Source organism: Mesocricetus auratus, unplaced genomic scaffold (assembly GCF_017639785.1).
Source record: "Mesocricetus auratus isolate SY011 unplaced genomic scaffold, BCM_Maur_2.0 Super-Scaffold_100004, whole genome shotgun sequence".
Lineage (NCBI taxonomy): Eukaryota > Metazoa > Chordata > Mammalia > Rodentia > Cricetidae > Mesocricetus > Mesocricetus auratus.
The window spans coordinates 87,119,182-87,138,586 of NW_024429189.1; the positions used below are offsets into that span (position 1 = coordinate 87,119,182).

Below are 19,405 nucleotides of genomic sequence, written 5' to 3' on the forward strand. Positions count from 1 at the left end.
GCCTCGAAAAACCAAAAAAAAAAAAAAAAAAAAAAAAAGAAGTCTCCGTGTGTGATTTATTTGGGAGCTGGGTGGTAGGCCCCACCAAAGGAATAAAGAACAAAGAGTAAAGACCCCAAAGAATACAACCAACTAGAATAAATACTCGTAACACCTGAGAAGGGGACTGCAGAGAGGAGAGGCTACAAAAATAAGTATCACTATTTACTTCACGTACTGACTTAATAACAAAAAAGAAACTACCTAAGGTGGAACAGACTTTAGTGGCAAAGGACCTGCCTATCAGGTGTGAGGTTTGACCCTTAGTACTGCAAACATGACTACACAAAACCAACACCTAGGAGACAAAGTAAGAAGACACTATTTACATATCTCTTATCGAACGTGAGAGATTTTTCTATGTATTCTTCCAAATGAAGCCTCTCTGCCATACATACAGTACAAGGCCATAAGCGCATCGTGGAACTACAACCACCAAGATCTATAAATCAGTCCAGGACCGAGTAACAATCAAGTCTGGTAACAAGGGTCTTATAGCTTACCCAACAGCGGTAATTCTGCATCAGATTCAGCCGCACAGCCTGGATGCTTCCATCATAACAACCAGTGTAAATCTGGAGAAAGAGGTTTAGAGTACCAGACTAAATACACACGAAGAAACAAATATAAAAACACCCTTCACCAGGTGGTGGTGGCAGCGGTGCACACCTTTAATCTCAGCACTTGGGAGGCAGAGGCAGGTGGATCTCTGTGAGTTCAAGGCCAGCCTGGTCTTCAAAGAGAGTTCCAGGACAGTCTCGAAAAACCAACCAACCAAACAAAAAACCCAAAAAATACCCTTCATGGAAGTATAAAGAAATATATAAACCTCATGTAAAACCTGGGTTGAGACCCCAAAGTTGTGCAGTAATTTCTTGACATTGTGTTCAGAGAGAGTCACCCTTGAACTGTGATGACAGGGCTCCAAGGTTCCTACTTAACTTTGTACTGGGACAGTGCTGTTAACTAAATGGCAGTCTGTATTCATTGCCAAAAAAAAGTTTTACTACTCAAGATCTTGGAAACATCCTACCCCAGTTCAACTTCACAAACAAAACCCTCAAAGTTAAACAGGGAGCCAGTTGTGGTGGCACCTTTAATCTAACACTAGGGAGGCAGAGGCAGGCTGATCTCACTTAGTTCAGAGGGAGCCTGGTCTAAAGAGTGAGTTCCAGTGCCAGGACCACATAGTGAGACCCTGTCTAAAAAATAAGAAAGGAAAGAAGTAAGTTAGTTAAGCAGGGTTAGATAAATTGGCTTTAACAATGCCACATTAGCCAAATCTTCTGACTTAATTCCCAGTGTCCTGTTCAGAGGATGTCTACAAAAGCATCGCATCTTCCATTAACAGTGGTAATAGATTTTACTGCACTTATGTTAGTTATTCATAGAAACAGAGTGCTCAACAATGTTGCTGGGTTCCTTCCCACTACTACAAGAAGTGAGGCACTTAGTAATCAAGTTGGTAAGATGTCACTCTGCAGTAGTAAAAGTAGACACATTACTATCAGCATGTGGAGTTTTAAGTAAACACATTCAAAGGCAAACATCTGACAAAATAAGCAATACCCACCACACTTTTATGGATGGTCATACACATGATCATGTCCTTGTGTCCTCCATAAACTTGCAGTCGATCATGGGACTTAGGAAGAGGAAGAAAAAAAAAAGATAGAGGATTAAGTCAACGGGGGGGGACGGGACGGGACTACTTGATACCAATGTTTCAAACCCGAAGCCACAGCGAGGAGAACTGGACAGGTTTCTCCAGAAAGCATCTTAGTTTTGTCAATGGTGACGTGTAGGCCAGCACTTGGAAGGTGAAGGCAGCAGAGCCAGGAATTCAGACATCCTCAGCTACACTGGAAGTGTGAAGCCAGATTGGGCTACACAGCCCTGTCTCAATCCCTATCCATCTATCCACCTTATCCACCCACAGGAGAAGCAAGGCAGTAAAAATCATGCTAGTTTTGGCAGATGGGAGCCTGAGCAAGTATCTCAGAGTGGTTTCTGAGCACAATCTTTGGCCTGGTTGCTTCCTAATCATCTTAGAAGGCTTCTGAAATTGCAGATTCAAAGGTCCGACCTTACTCCAGCCAGACAATCTCCTCAAAGCAGTCATGCAAAACACACAGGCCCAATCCTACCTGCAATTCGTAGACTCGAACAAACTTGTCCAGGCAAGCAGTCACCATCACTTTCCCCAGGATATTCACAACAGTCACTGCATGATTATGACCTTTATAGATGCGTACAAGCTCACCAGTCTGCACCAGAAAAGAGGGACAGTCGCTAGACTTGCCTTAGGATTCCTCCTACATTTTATGATTATAAAGTTCTAAGGGAAAATTTGGAGGCTCCTGTAAACAAATACAGTTATTCTAATGCTAACAGGTCAAGTTCTCACTACCACAGTACTGCGACCTACAGAGAATACTACATATATCTTCCGACTTTAAATTTGTTGACTCTGTGTATTTTGTAAGCACACACGCCATGGCACAAATGTTGGAGATCAGTTCTCTACTACCATGCGTTCAGGGAATGAAGCTTAATTTATGGGGGTTTGTGGTAAGCACCTTTATCAACCTGCTGAGCCATTTACCAGCCCCTCTATTTCTGAAGTGTGAGTATCTCTGATCCAAAAGTCATAAAGCTCCAAAATTCACAACTTCAGAACACAGACATCAATCACAAGTGAAAACCCCTATAACTCACCAGATTTGTCAGGTCACAGTCAAAACTCAGACTGTGTTACACACAGACACACAATTATCTTCAGGCTATGTGTAAATGAGACAAATTTTATATTTATATACTAGACATCTATTTTATATATGCATGTGCAATATACAAATATGTAAGTTTGAAATAAGAAATGATAGTCAAGCTACACTGTCACTTTTATCATCCACTGGTCCCAAGAACACGTCAGGATGGACTGGGCTACCTCTGCAGTGCAAACTGAGCTTCTGTGCTGTGTCTAAGATCTAAGAGCAGCTTCTCAGTGATTTTTACCTGTTCTACTTTAAACACCAAAAGCCTTGGCCCTTAAGTTTAAAAGAGGCTTTCAAATGAAACCTTCCACACAGTCATTTTATGATTAACGAGGTTAGGATTTCCAGGTGGTCTGAAATTACCTAAGAGCACACACATGCATATGGGGTTATTATTATTCCTTTTTACTAGATAATGGGCCAAGGAAGCCTTCGGGACTTCCTTCCACTTTATCAACATAGCTTACATGTATGTTGTGAGCATGGACCGACTGGTCACTAGAGCCACTGAACACAAGGTCGTTCACCACCTTAAAGAAAAAGTCAAAGAATTAGCTTTTGTGCAAGGTAATTTTAACACACACTAACAAATATAAATTTCCACCCTATTTTGAGATACAAACTATGTATAAAATAATGTTTCCCAGACAAACTTTCTAACGGGAAATGCATGTCTTACCACCAGGCACGGTGATGAACTTGCCAGAACATTGCGAGACTATGAACTGTCCTAGAAGGGCATCACAGTGTGCCCACACTACAATAAAATATATTTGTTCTTGCTGATGGTATTAAAAATGATTGGCTACTTTGTGACCCAAGCACAGAAGACTGCAATCCCCTTGACTATGCTCTTTACAAGATTCTAACAACGCACCACACAGTAGTGGAAATGCTGTTCAAACCTATCTATTTACTCACCTTCATGCAAAGGACGGTCTTGCTGTGGCCCTCCAGGGTTCTGAGCAACAGTCCATTCCGTGCATCACGGACACTAATGGTACAGTCATAAGATCCTACAACCAGCAGTTTTCGGGCACCTTCCTGAGCTGTGGCAAGACAACTGACTGCCCGAGGGCCGTGGCATTCAAAGATCTCCTGTTGCTTGTTATTCTAAAAAACAAACCAACATTCTATAAAAGCAACTTAGCAAGGAAACTTAAGAAACAGCTAACCAAAACTACTGTAAACTTACATCTACTGTCTATCCTAAATCCCGAATGTTCTAACCCCTGGAATGTCAGCTCCAACCTTCTTTGCTGCTTGGGACCTTTCTCCCCTAATCTAGTAGAGCAAACTCATACATTACAAACTATTTTATCCCCAAAACCTGAACTGCCCGATCCTGATAACAAACCACCTCCAGTGTAGTTTCTGCCAGTGGTGTCTGTAGACTTATTCAGTTATCTTTCTTTTTTGAAACAGGGTCTTGCTAAGCAGCCTGGTAAAGGCTTGAACTGACTATGTAGCCAGCCCAGATTACTCTTAAAGTCATAGACATTCTCCTGCCTCAGCCTTCCTAGTGCTGAGATATAGGCATAAACCACTATGCCTATCTTCCCATTGTGCTTTGTCCCCAAAAAGATATGCTATATATCTCATGACATTTCAAAAAATCTCTACTGAGAGCTATCTACCTTACTAAACAATTTTAGATTTATTTTACTTATGTGAATGTATGTCTGGGGGTGGTGGTGGTGGTACACCATTGAGTATTCAGGTCCCCAGGAAGGCACAAGAGGGCGATAGCTCTCCTGGATCTGGAGTTACTGGTATCATGAGCAGCATGATGTACATGCTGGGAACAGAACTCAGGTCCTCTTAACCACTGAACCATCTCTCCGATTTAATAAACATTTAAAACTCTTGGAGACGGACCTGACTCTGTGGGCACATGGTACACAGACATAGGAAGGCAAAATAAAAATACTCTTATCCATAAAATAAGCAAATCTAAAACAAACTTAGTTCTCCATATTTATGTTACTTTCATCTTCCTACACCTCATACTGCCCCCCAAAGATGTCTGTTATGTCTTATGAAGTCATTTAACAGAAAATAGCAGCCTTTATAGCAGAATGGCATGTTTACACCACAAACTCTAAAATGTGTTCTACTTCACACTCCATGCATGTTTCCCTTATCTCTTCTATCCTGCTTGCCAATCTTGCTCTGAAGTTTCTCACCCCCCTTACTGTACACACATACATGAAATTTCAAATCTGCCCTCTACCTCTCTACTTCCAACTATCTGAAACTCTTTTCCATCTGACACCATTAAATGCTCCCTTTGTAATGTGGATCTCTGACATTAATTGTACAAAAGAGAACAACTATTTTATAACTACGGAGTTTTTGTCCTTTATAGGTAAGACTTTAATTTACTCTTAGGTCCTATTCCTATTGCTTAATTCAATCATCAGGAAACTGGCACTGATGTCTTCAATTAAAAAATCTGCACTTATCACTCACATCAGGAACCCTTGATTATAAACATGCTCAAGTCTTCAAATTTCATTTTAAAAAGTTTCTAAAAGGCAAAACCTATGTTACATCACATTTGTTATACAGTCCCAGCCAGTGCTGCACCAGCCGCACTCACAACCCTGTGTCCATCACATATCACTCCCATTTCCTCTTCCTCATCCTTAGCTTGTCCTTTCATGTCACCTGCCCACGAAGCCTCCTACAAGATCTCCCTGACTCTACTGGGAGTCTTCTCCAAGCCTGTCAAAGCATGCTTACCTTCTAAAGCGGAAATGGGAGTGAGTCTCGAGGTGTAAGCACACACAGTCCATTCCGTGCTTTAATGGTAGCTTTAATGGTAGCTTTAATTATCAACTAGAAATAGCCTAGCATCATCTGGGAAGAGTCTCAATGAAGGTTGTCGGCTGGCCTGTGGCTAAGTCTGTGGGAGACTGTCTTAATGCACTGAGTGGGGCGGGGGAGACACAGATACCCAAACTTGGATCCGGTGCCTGACTACAGAAGTTGAGCGAGGGAGCTGGGCACACAACAGCTTGCATGTGCGCCTCCTTCTGCTCTTGGCTACCGATATGGCTAGCGGCTTCAAGTTCTTGCCTTGAACTCTACTCAGTAATGGTCTAACCTGGAACTGTCAGTCAAATAAACCCTTTCTTTTTGAATTGCTTTTTGTTTGGGGTATTTTGTCACAGCAATAGAAACTAGGATACTCTGGGCTCAACATAGGAAAGATGGTGAAATTTGCTTACCAAATGAATTTATCTTTGGGATAAGAATAAGGCTGCATGGCTGTTAGAGAAAACCTTTGATTTACTTCCCCTCACAGAACAGGGTATCCTCGTGAACCCTAAATTGGTCTCCAACCACATCAGAGACAAAAGTCAGGGAACTCAGATTCATTTTCCATGGTGTCATTCTTAAAATGAGATACACTGGTTTAACCTATGACTCATTATTTGGCCCAAATATTCAGGCTTGGTTTAATTTAGTAGTCCTGGCATTTTGAATCTGAGCAAACAGAATGGAGGATTGATTTCACTTGCACTAGAAGACTAACTGCTTTTAAACAAAGGCTAGTTCTATTGTTTCCCCAAACCAGAAGAAATGGCTACTTGCTACTTCTCACCATATGCCTTTAATCTACTTACAAAAGGCGGGGAAATTCAGCCCACTATCCCAACCACTAACCTTTATGTTGAAGGTGACCACAGTGCCATTTGCCAGTCCAGCATAGAGGATTCGCCATCTGTTATGAAGGCAGAGAACACGGTCTTCCAGCTTTAACTGTTCCATACATTCTCGGGTCTGAAAAAACAAAACCCAAAAACCGAAAACAACCCCTTACTAACAGAGGATAGAGACAAATGTGTGAACAATTGCTCCTCAAAACACTTTACAATGAGAGTGAAAAGCATAGTAGACTATCTGAGGTATTTTTCTTCTTTAAAAATATAAGATCCAGTGGCTGGAGAGATGGCTCAGCGCTTAAAAGCACTGACTGCTCTTCCAGAAGTCCTGAGTTTTGGTGGCTCACAATCACCTGTAATGAGATCTGGTGCCCTTTTCTAGCCTGCAGGCATACATGCAGGCAGAACGCTGTATATATAATGAATAAATAAATCTTTAAAAAAAAAAATACACACAGGCCGGGCAGTGGTGGCGCACGCCTTTAATCCCAGCACTCGGGAGGCAGAGGCAGGTGGATCTCTGTGAGTTCGAGGCCAGGCTGGACCGACAGCCTTGAAAACGATACAGAGAAACCCTGTCTCGAAAAACCAAAAAAAAAAAAAATACACACACATACATATATATGGTCAAGATCCCAGGGTGTGAGGATACTATCAAAAACAGCCTAATAATATTGCTATTTCTAATTAAGAATGTATAAATTCTTCTTCTTCTCCTTTTTTTTTTTTTTTTGGTTTTTCAAGGCAGGGTTTCTCTGTATTGTTTTGGAGGCTGTCCTAGAACTCGCTCGGTAGACCAGGCTGGTCTCAAACTCACAGAGATCCGCCTGCCTCTGCCTCCGGAGTGCTGGGATTAAAGGTGTGCGCCACCAATGGCCGGCTAAAAATGTATAAATTATTAAGAGGGCTGAATTGAGTGCTAAGCTTAAAGGGACAATGATAAATAAATGATTAAGCTGCATCTGGTGATGTGGCTGAGTCCTTGTCTAGCAGTCAGGGAGCCCTGGGTTCAATCTTCAGCACATCATATACTGCGTGTGATAGCTCATGTCTGTTTCTCAGTATTTGGGAGGTAGAAGTAGGAGCACCAGAAGTTCTATGCCAATCTGAAGCCAGCCTGGAACGGGAGACTCTGTGTGGAAGCCAGAGGACAACTTGTAGAGCTGGCTCCTTCCTCCCACCATGTGGGCCCCATGGATCTAAAGGTTGGTCATCAAGTTTGTCAGGAAGTTCCTTTCTCCACTGAGCCATCTTGCAGGCCCCTCTATCGGCTTTTTTTTTTTTTTTTTTTTTTTGGTTTTTCGAGACAGGGTTTCTCTGTGGCTTTGGAGGCTGTCCTGGAACTAGCTCTTGTAGACCAGGCTGGCCTCGAACTCACAGAGATCCGCCTGCCTCTGCCTCCCAAGTGCTGGGATTAAAGGCGTGCGTCACCAACGCCCGGCCCTCTATCGGCTTTTTAAACCGAGTTCTGAGGATAGAATTCAGGTCTTCAAGGCAAGCACTTTACCAACTGACTTATTTCTCTAAGCCCCATAAAATTTAACTTTTAAAGAAATTAAATTAACAGGGGCCAGTGAAATGGCTCAGGAGATAAAGGTTCCTGAAGGAAGCCAGGCTTGATGACATGAGTTTGATCCCTTGAACTACAATAGAGAAAAAAAAAACTCTGTAAGTCATTCTCTGACCTCCACACACCCAACATGACACACATGCATAGAAACATGCATATATATATATATATGTATATATATATATATATACATACATACACAAAGTAAGTAAATAAAGAAATTTTAAAATATTGCAGCTAGGATTTATTCTGGTATATTATATGAAAATAAGAATATTTATGAGAAAGACCAAGGGAGCTATACTGTTACAGTACATAATAGATGTACTGTATGTAATGATGAAATGAACAAATAGAAAATGTGGTTTATGCTGAATCTTCTATCTACCTAAGATGGTACCAGCATGCTAAAATACCCTCAGAAACAAAATGAGAAAGTCAAATGAGAAGAATGACAGACTATACAGTAAAAGGTTCAACATTACCACTTTGCTTTCTCTAGAGCCACCAACCTTGGCGTTATAGCAGCGAATGGTGTGGTCACTGGAACCAGTGTAAAGGACAGAGTTCTTCCCAGAGGTGTGAGTGACAAGTAGGCAGTTCACTTTGGAAGTATGGCCCTCAAAGACACCAATGCACTTCCGACTCTAAAAATCAAGCATAGGTCAGATTATTACAGGATTCAGAAGGTCTGGTAGTTTGCATTAGAAATGTTTACCACAGTCTCAGATATCTGAACATTCTAACATGAGTTGTTGGTGCTGGCTGGGGGAGGTTAAGGTGGTGTAGCCTTCCTGGACAAGGTATATCACAGGGGGCAGGCATTTCCAGTTCACACTCTCTGCTCCATCCCTGAGGTTCAAGATGGGAGTTTCCTAATTCTGCCATTATGGAATACAACCCTATGTATTTATGGAATTATAAAATCCAAATAAACCCTTCCTTCTGGAAGATACCTTGGTCATGGTATTTTATCACAGCAGTAGAAAGGTAACTAATTTAGAGGAATTAGACAATGCCTTTTGTTAGTAAAAACATGCAAAAACTCCCTGACCATTGCTATAGTCACCTCAAATATGCTGCTTAGTACACTTAGTTCACTGGACACCAAGCAAAAGTCACAATGGTGAGGTACCTATATATTTACTAAGCAATACTCCCAAAATACTTAGGTGATTCACAATGAGGCAAGAGAGAATTTCACTTAATTCCTAGGTAAAGTTTTTCTAATATATGGACCAAGGGACCTAGCAAATCCAAACTGCTGCTAACTGCCCAGAGAAGTTATGCATTTGATTACCAGTTTATGAGAATGATCAACAATCTAAAACTGTCAGTTGCTATCGTTGGCCCTAGTGGTTTAGGAATGCTTTTTTCCTGGGGTTATTTCTGATACTTCTCATGTCCCTAGACTGCATACCTGCTACCTATAGTAAACAAGTCTTGGTTCATCACCTTCATGGTGTTGACTCAGAAGACAAGCATGTGTTCCTAATGTGTCTTGGTTATCACTGCAGAGGGCAAAGCTAGCTGTGACAGAAATTCAAACCTTAAAGTGCTCAGTTATACTGAGGGTGAAGCATGGAAAGGTGTTACTTTCTGTGAGAATTTGAATTCTATAATTAATCACCAGATAAAAACACCTCCTCAAATATGCTGCAATACTCATTTCATCCTTCAATACTAAGCAGCATCTGACCTCATCATGCAACTAACTCCATCACTAATGTCAAGGTTGGGGACTGACTGGCCCTCACCTACTGGTGTGATCCTATTCCCTTGGCCATGGATGTTGGTTCAGAGAATAAAGCACAGGATATCTTTTTCTAATGGAGAGAGAGCGATACCAGAGAGACCAGAGAGGTACCTCTCAGAACTACATTTTAGGAAAATGTGACTGGAGAAAAGCTGTCCCTGCTGACTGGATGACCACTGCCTCTAGATTGGCCTACAGCCCTGGAAAGCCACTATGTTAAAGACAACGCAAGTGAGGCTTAAAGACGGCAACCGAAGGTTTCTCAAAACAGGCTTCTTACCACCAAATTATAAACTCGAACAGTTGTGTCAGCTGAACAAGTATACAGTAAGTTTCCAAATATTTGAATCGCATTCACAGCAGCTTGGTGTCCCTCAAAGCTTCCTTCTGTAGGCTCGTCATCATCTCCTGGCTCTGATGACAGTTCTGGAAAACAGAAGCAGGTTTCAGGGATATGTCTGCTACAGTCTGAAGAGATCCTAAATCAAAGCCATCACAACCACCCAGAGGACTTGGATTAAAAATCACCACATGACTCTCTTAAATCTTAGTTACCCAAGAAGAATGTCACAACTTTCAAAGTTCTTCACAGGGAGGATCCCAGCGAAAACAAAACAAAACAAACAATGACAACCTTAAAATTAACGAGGTCAGAAAAGAGGACCAGCTAAGACAAATAAAACTAACAAGGTCAAAAAAGGGGACCAGCTAAGACAAATATAAGTGTGTATCATGCAAAATCCAGGATTTACAGACTTGGCACCAAGCCAAGCAATCCTTTTTGGTGTAACTTCTCATTTTGTCTACTGTTCTATGAATATATTTAAATAGACTTAAACTGACTTAACTTCTAAATTCTAAAAACCCCTTGCCCTGCGGCTATGTAAACAAAACACAAAAATTACCTGAAGAGTTCTTTGATGCTTTTATGGAGGAGATTACTGTCTGGGTTTCTGCCACACTGAAAAATAATAGCAAAAATTTCTTAGCATCTAGGAGACCAGGACAGGTGTCAAAACTAAAAACTTTTCTAACTCAAAGAATCAAATTTTCCACCTGAAATTTCTTTGAAATTTACAACACAGTCAAAAGAGAAAGCAAAAACAAAACAAAAAACCCAACTCCCAAGATTTGTTTTTTTTCCTATTAATAACCTCCTTCACATACTTTTTTTTAATTATGTACACAATGTTCTGCCTGAACGTCAGAAGAGGGTACCAGGTCTCATTACAGATGGTTGTGAGCCATCGTGTGGTTGCTGGGAATTGAACTCAGGACCTCTGGAAGAGCAGTCAGTGCTCTTAACCTCTGAGCCATCTCTCCAGCCCCATCACATACATTTTGATTTATAAATAAATTCTAAAATTCTACTTAAAACAATACATGAATCTGGGCACAGTGGTACAAGCCTTTAATCCCAGCACTCAGGAGGCAAAGGTAGGTGGATCTATGTGAGTTCACAGTCAGCCTGGTCTACAGATGGAGTTCTAGGACAGACACGGCTACACTGTGAAACCTTATCTCTAAGAACCAGAAAACAAGAATAGACTAAATGAAAGAGCAGTGAAAGCTGCTGACTAGAGATAACCACCCTTACCTGACGGGAATGCCATCCTTGTAGCGGGTGCCAATCTCACTGGTAGAGCTAACTTCGTCACACCCAGAACGAGAAGCTTCTGCTGGGTTTTGTTCTGCAGAGCTCCAGCTATCCTTCTTCGATGGGCTGTCTGGTTTCTCTTCTCCAGATTCAGAAGAATCAATGGCAACGACTTCTAACTGAGGATTTGGAACTTCCAGGACTTCCAGGGAGGACTCACTGTCTGGTTCATCTCTGACAGTTTCATGCTCCTGACCAGTTCTGCTGTCTTCCCAGGTGGAGGTCGTTACTTTCCCCCCTTTAGCTACCTTTCCAGTCTTTACCTTTCTTGCAGGCTTAGCAGTAAACACATCCTGTTCGGTGTCACTGTTCTCAGGAACATGGGTGGCCCGAAGCGACCTCTTCTTCCGAAGTTTCTTCTTCTTCTTGCTCCCTCTAGTTTCAGCTGATGCCAGCGTGGACTCTGCCTGCTGCTCGGGCGGAGAGTGAGTTTCCTTCTCCACAGGGGTTTCAGGAGTAAAAGGCAGCCTTAGAAAAGAACTGCTGCAGGCTTCAGATCCACTGCTGCCTTTGGCAGACTCTTCACCTTTGTTTATGTCAGGAAGATCACAAGGCTGGGAGGAGGGAGAGTTCTCTTTGTCTCTTGAACTTCCTTGCTCCACGGAACAATTCTGATCCTGGCTAGCCTCCTGGCAACTTTCTGTTGACCCTGATGTTAACACTGCAGGAAGGGCTGGGTTAACTGGACGGTTGTCACTGGCCATTCCTGAATCAGGAGATCAAACAAAATCAACTTCTGAGGGCAGGGATCATGTATACTGATCTTTCCTCTACTTTGAATGTTCACATATTTAATAGTATGTAGGTTTTGATCTGTGTGTGTGTGTGTGTACATGCACACAGTGCTTGCATATACAAGAAGTTCCAGTGTACGTGTGGCCAGGAACTTGTGTGAAGGTCAGAGGACAACTCTTGGGAGCTAGTCTTACTTTCTACTTTGTATGGAGGTAGAGAATCTTTTACTGCTTCTACCAATGCACTGTGTACTCCAGGCTTGCTGATGCATGGACTTGGTGATTCTATCTGAGTGTCCCATCTTACTGTAGGGTGCTGGGATTACAACAAGAGCCTTCAATGTTTACAAGAGTAAGTGATCTCGTCGGGTGGTGGCAGAGCATGCCTTTAATCCCAGCACTCAGGAGGCAGAGGCAGGTGGATCTCTGTGAGTTCGAGACCAGCCTGGTCTATGAGAGTGAGTTCCAGGACAGGCTCCAAAAAGCCACAGAGAAACCCTATCTCTTAAAAACAAACAAACAAACAAAAAGAATAAGTGATCTCAATCTCATCCACTGAACCTAATCCCAAGGTCAGATTACGGTAAACTATGATTTCTCCATTATAAAGTCTATATGTAAACAAACATATACTTATAGTTTAAGATAGACTGAAATACAGCTCAGGATATTTGTACTTCAGTGGTAGTACTGGGCTTGCCTAACATGCAATCGCCAGCAGCCTTCCTCTCTAAAAAAGATAGGAAGTGTATAATTATATATATAAATATATATATACATGCATATAATAGTTAATTAATTTCTTCAAAAGCCAGTATAATTCACTGTATAAATTAATTTTTTCTGCTATATTTTATTTGTGTATATGAGCACATGTGAAGGTCAGAGGACAATTTGCAGAAGTCAAGCCTCTCTTTCTACAGTATGGATCCTGGGGATTAAACTCAGATTTTCAGGTTTGGTGATAAGTACATTTACTCACTGAGTCATCTCACCAGCCCTAATGCATTATAGTTTTAAAAACTTAAATACTAACCCATAAAAGTTACTTAAAATTCAATATGACATATCACAGACATTTGATACTAGTATCTGCATAAGCACTGCAACAGGGCACAAGTAGCAAAAACTGAATGAATTTTTCACATCTGTTTTAGCTTAAGGGATCACACAATGTCCACTTGGCTTTTTTTTGTAGGGTGTGTGTATTTGTGTGTACATACCATGGCATAAGCATGCAGGTCAGAGGACAAGTTTTGGGTGTACTGAGGCAGGCTCTCTTGTTTTCTGCTGCTGTGCTTCATACTCCAGGCTAGCTGGCCTGCAAGCTTCCAAGCAATTCTCTCGTTTTGACCTCCCACACCAACAAGTGCTGGGGTTACAGGTTTGTGCCACGGAATGCAGTTCTTTGCGTGGGTTCCAGGGATCGGACTTAAGTTGGCAGGCTTGCTTTGGCTAGTTTATGTCTGCTGAACCATTTCATTTGGACTGTCTGGGTTTTTTTTGACTCAGTTTTTAATATGACAGGATTTGTAGTAATAAAAACAGCTAAGAAGTTATTTTCAAATGTTAGGCCAGGCAAGTTTTAAGCCTGGCTATTTCTCAACCCACACATGTTCCTGTTAACACCTGTAAACACCAGAACCCCGTGCCTCTCAGGTTTTTAATCATCCTAACTTACATCTGAGGTAATAAAGGCAGTTAGGTGCTCAGAAATTCACAGTACATGCCTTACCAAGTAAACAGGCTGACCAATCTTAACCCAAGTATCAAAAGACAAATGAAACCTTTTAGAAATGTCAATTCATCAAGCTCCAACAAAATCAGGGAACCATGAAACTTAAGTTACATTCTCTGAAACATTTTATTAGTGTTTTAAGAATTTACATTTATTTTAATGTGTGTGCGTTAGCACAGGTGTGCATGTGGTGGTCCAGGCTCTCTTCCTCCAAGTGGATTCTAGGGATTAAGTTCAGGCCATGAGGCTTGGTGACAAGTATCTTTACCAACTGAGCCATATCCCTTATCCCACATTCTCTGAAGTATTTGAAAACAACCTTCCTGTATGAAGTATCTGTCAATAAAAAACTAACTAAATAGCAACCATTTTTTGAGACAAGGTCTCACTATATAGCCAGGGCTGGCCTGGAACTTACTCAGTAGATCAGGCTAATCTCTAACTCAGAGATTCACCTGCATCGAACTGTCATGTGCTGGATTAACAGCACACAGCACAATGTGTGACTTTGCTTTAGTAGGTTTTATACTATGATGCATAATTGTCCTACAGGAAGGCCCTGAACTTGGAGAAAAGCTTACTTACTATTACTTTGCAGTAATTCCTTGGACACATTGGAAGCAGAGCCTTGAGGCACGGCATTCATATTCCCCACTTGTTCAGGAGACATGGGCTCTTGTTTAATCTGAACTGACGAATCAGGAACAGTACCATGGACTTGGAAAGAAGATGTGGTTATCTGGAGAGGGGTTCCAATGGATGATGGAGACACAAGGGAAGGAGGTGGCTCCAGAAACCCAGGGAAAAAGGGAGCAGGCAGCAGTGTGGTCTCAACAGAGGTCTGGGATCGGCTGTTCCTTTGTTCTCGTGCTGTGAGGCTACAGGGAGCCTGGTCTGGGTGCTCAGAAGGTTCATATGTTTCTGTAACACAGAAACACATACAAATGAAAGACTGTCACTTGGAAAGTCATTTATTTCTTAGTCAATTTTTATTTGTTGTTGTTGTTTTTTTGTCTGAAATATGGTCTCACTATGCAGTGCTAGCTGTCCTGGAACTCACTAAGTAGACCAGACTGGCCTTGAACCCACAGAGATCCACCTGTATCAATGCTGGGATCAAAGACACATGTCACCATACCTGGCTTCCAATATGTATTTTAAAAAATTAGGAAATAGGGGCTGGAGAGATGGCTCAGAGGTTAAGAGCACTGCCTGCTCTTCCAGAGGACCTGAGTTCAATCCCCAGCAACCACATGGTGCCCTCTTCTGGTGTCTAAGCATAGAACACTATATGCATACATAATAAAAAAAATTTTTAAAAAAAAGGAAATAATTTTAAGTTGGGCATGGTGTTACATGCTTGTAAATCACAGCACTCGGAAGTTATTGACTAGAGAATGAGGAGTTCAGCAGCACCCTCAGCTACCTATTAAGTTTAGGCAGACATGGTGGCTCATGCCTTTAATGCCAGCACGCAGGAGGCAGAGGCAGGCAGATCTGTGAGTTTGAGGCCAGCCTGGTCTATAGAGCCAATTTCAGGACTATCAGAGCTACCTTGAATGACCCTGTCTGGAAAAAAAAGATAATAAATTGAAAACAAAAATTAAATTAATAACATGTTAGCATCCTCCCTTTTTACTTGTCCAAACAAAATGTCTAACCTGTACAACTATCAAGGGCACAGAGACAACAAGCTTTAACACTTAAATTTCTCAAAGTTGGGGGTGGCTCCACCTAAAATATAACATTCAATAGTTTGAGAAAGGTAGATTGCTAGGAGTTATAGGTCACCCTAGACTTTATAAGTCCTGGGATAGCCTGGGCTACTGAGTAAGACCCTATTAAAAAAATAAGAACAAAAATTAAACAAAGGAAAGAAAAAAAAGTCAAGCTTTAAATAGAAGGAACCATTATAGGTTTGAAGAGAGATCTGGTACTAGTGAGATGTCCAGAGGCCTACAAGGATGACACCAGCTGGCAATCTAACCAGTACTGGAAAGGCTACCTTAAATGCCCTTCCCTGATAACGTGATTGGCAACTTCCTTGTATGCTATCCTAGAGCCTTCATCCAGTGGCTGGAGGAAGCAGAGGCAGACACCCACAGCTAAACACTGAACTGAACTCCTGGAACCCAGCTGCAGAGAGGAAGGAGTAATGAGTAAAGGGGTTATGACTTGGCAGGTGAAACCCACAGAAACATCTGACTTGAAGAAGGGGGAGCTCATATACCCCAGACTGATAGCTGAGAGGCCAGAGTGGGACTGATCCAGACCCCCTGAACATGGGTGTCAGTGAGGAGGTCTCAGCATCCTTTGGGGCCTCAGGCAATGTATCAGCGTTTAGCCCTGTCATCCAGATGGACTTTGGGAGCCCATTCCATGTGGAGGGATGAGGTCTCCGCCTGGACACATCAGAGAGGACCTAAGCCCTGCCCCAGATCATATGACAGACTTTCGAGATCCTCACCCTCCTTGGAGAGTGAAATGGGGATTGGAGGAGGGTTTCGGGGAGGGTTGAAGGGGGGTGGGAGAGGAGGGGAGGGAGCTGGGTTTGACATGTAAAGCAAACTTGTTTCTAATTTAAATTAAATAAAAAAGTCAAACTTTAAATGCTTATCCAAGTCATACAGCTACTAATGAAAGCCAAGATTTGAACTCAGTTCTTCTGATTCCTAACCAAGGCTAATGATTATTCTTTTCCTCTTCCTCTCACTGTAATCCCACACTATAAGCTGAACCTAGGGCTTTGCCCATACTAAGCAAGTCCTCAACAACTAATCCACATCACCAATTCTTTTTACTCTCTCGTTTTGAGATGCAGGCCTTGAATTCACTCTGTAGCCAGATAAATCTTGAACTCACACTCCTGTGTCAGCCTCCTGAGCAGCAGAGATCACAGGCCTGGCCACTCAGCCCAACCCTGTCAAACCTTTCTGAGATGTACACTGTGTGAAACTCCCATGGCTTCTTGCCATCAGACATGCTGTAATACCTTGTAGTCCTTGCAGAATCTGTATTCTGTGAGTCCGCAGCGCACTCATCTCCATACTTATCTGAAAGTAAAACACTTTGCTGAGCATTCTAGAGTCCAACCCTGCAGCTCATCAGTGTTCTCAGAGACCCCCAGCCGTTACCTGCTGCTTGAGCATGAGCAGCCTCTGGACTTCCACGTAAGCTGTCTGCAGGGCCGCCCGGGCCTGCAGGAGGTTGTTATCCATGCACTGCAGTGACTTGCTCAGTTCTTCCTCTCTTAAGGAAATATTCAATAGCTGGTCAACCTGAGAACGTTCTGTCAGAACAAAACAGAAGGCCCAGTTTAGTAATAGCTTCTTCAAAGAAAGAAATACTTAGTACAAACTTGTCTTTTCTCTCAACAGGTGAATGAGACCCATGAATCTCACAAAGTATGTGGCCAGACCTGATGACATCAAAGCTAAAAAATCAAAATAAGAACCACAGGGCTCTCATAGCTCCCCACCCCAGCTTACTGTTTTTTGAGACCACTGCCCTCCACCACATCCTATAGAGGAGGAGATCTCTGTCCTAGAACACAGATGGTGTTGGTCCCATCCCCCTTTCTTCTTCTATCAAGCTCCTCACTCAGGACTTTGGCCAAGACTGAGCCTCAGACTTCTGAAACCATGTTTTCTAGACTGTTACTGAGATTCAAACAGTTCCCTTTTGTCAGACTCTTGCTTGTTAATTCTTCTGTTTGTTTCTATTGTTTTTGAGATAGGACTATATGGTCCAGGTTGACGTAGAACTTTCAGAGACCCAGTTGCCTCTGTCTGTGGAAAGCTGGGATTAATAATGACAACTGACCTATTTATTGTTTTTTGCTGTGGTTGCTGCTTTCTAGGTATCTGATAACCTTGAACTATTTATTGATCCTCTTGCTTCCACCTCCCCAGCATACTACCACACATCCCAGATGTTTCTCTTGATGTATGAAAGCTTAAGTTTGATGCAATCCCAATATGCTGAGGGACTTTTTTGTTCTGCGACTGATGTCACAGTTATCTTTATTAAGCTTTCCCATAGAAAATCTAGTTTTGATACCAAGTAGGAACCTAAACATACAGAAATCAGAACCTGTTCTTTCTGCTACAAACTCCTTAATACACATTAGCAAAAGCAAAAAAGGAACCTCAAAAATAAAAAGTGAAGCCAAGGTGAGTGGGCTCCCAGCTGTAATCTACCACTTGGGACTTGAAGGCAGAACTACCCCAGTTCAAGGCTAGTCTGAGTCACAGGTTAAGAAACCTTAGAAAAAAGAAAGAAAAAGTGAGAGGGACATTTTAATGGCCTCTTACTTCTCATTCCAACTGGAAAATCAAAAAGAAGTTTCCTGTCTATATGGTCTACAACTTAGCTTTCAGTATTTTTTCAGCAGCAGCTAATGTAGCAAGCAATCAGACTTTTCTCTGCTTTTAAACAAGAGAACAATGAGCTGGGTGGTGGCGGCATATGGTTTTAATCTCAGCACTCGGGAGGCAGAGGCAGGTGGATCTCTATGAGATGGAGGCCAGCCTGGTCTACTGAGCAATTCCAGGACAGGCTCCAAAGCTACAGAGAAACCCAGTCTCGAAAAAACAAACAAAAAATTCTCCCCCAACAAAATAAATGAACAAATAAATAAGAGAACAATGTAAGAAAAAACACATACAAGAGAGGTATGGTGGCACTGGCATAAGTTTGCAGCCTAGCTTCCCAGAGGCTAGAGCAGGATTGTAGCCCAGGCAATCTTGGATCTATAGATAGAGCAGAGGACTGAAATGGGCCCTCTGCCTTCTAGGCAAGTACTTTACTACTGAGCCACAAACCAGTTCCTTTCTCAACAACAACCAAAAAAACCACAGCAAGCCTTATGGTATGATGCTTACAAGCTTGTACCCAGCACATGGAAGACTGAGACAAGAGGATCTCTCCAAGTGTGAGGCCAGTCTGAACTATATAGCAATACCCTGTCTCAAAACAATAAGGAACCCCAGCACTTGGGAGGCAGAGGCAGGTGAATCTCTTTGAGTTCCAGGACAGCCAGAGCCAGGACACAGAGAAACCCTGTCTTGAAAAAAAAAACAACTAAACCAAATAAAAACAATAGTGTTCTGCTATAACATCTTGTAGCCATACCTTTCTTTCCTTTAATTTTCCTTCTTTTATTTTTTCTCTCCAGACTTGGTAGTTCAGGGGACGATCCATCCTAAAGAGAAAGAAAATTGAATATTGAAACATACAAAGGACATTATGGAGAGGGACAAAAAAAAAAAAAAAAAAGAGTTTTAAGATAGTCCTATGTTACCTTTTGCTATCATCTCTGAGGGGACAATAGAGGCCTTGTGTACAACTCAACCAGGAGTTAAAAAGTCTAAGATCAAGTGCTTTCTGGTATTAGATGTGGTAAAGCCCATGTACTCAGCCTTCCATCTAGGTGAAATGACATGTAGATGGGACAGGCAGAGC

General features: G+C 42.0%; 1 protein-coding gene across 2 annotated transcripts in view; it reads right to left on the minus strand.

Annotated features, from left to right (window-relative positions):
• The window catches only part of Znf106 (zinc finger protein 106), a 56,135-nt gene that overhangs the window by 6,030 nt on the left and 30,700 nt on the right, over positions 1-19,405 (minus strand). For both annotated transcript variants that reach the window (XM_040746105.1, XM_005068500.4), the window contains 14 exons: positions 19,076-19,145; positions 17,077-17,231; positions 16,935-16,995; positions 14,528-14,863; positions 11,411-12,176; positions 10,719-10,774; positions 10,094-10,239; positions 8,570-8,704; positions 6,489-6,605; positions 3,738-3,929; positions 3,284-3,346; positions 2,187-2,306; positions 1,613-1,684; positions 543-614 (listed from right to left, as the gene is read on the minus strand). In XM_040746105.1, the coding sequence (XP_040602039.1) occupies positions 543-614; positions 1,613-1,684; positions 2,187-2,306; positions 3,284-3,346; positions 3,738-3,929; positions 6,489-6,605; positions 8,570-8,704; positions 10,094-10,239; positions 10,719-10,774; positions 11,411-12,176; positions 14,528-14,863; positions 16,935-16,995; positions 17,077-17,231; positions 19,076-19,145 (2,361 nt within the window). The remainder of the gene's footprint in view (positions 1-542; positions 615-1,612; positions 1,685-2,186; positions 2,307-3,283; positions 3,347-3,737; positions 3,930-6,488; positions 6,606-8,569; positions 8,705-10,093; positions 10,240-10,718; positions 10,775-11,410; positions 12,177-14,527; positions 14,864-16,934; positions 16,996-17,076; positions 17,232-19,075; positions 19,146-19,405) is intronic.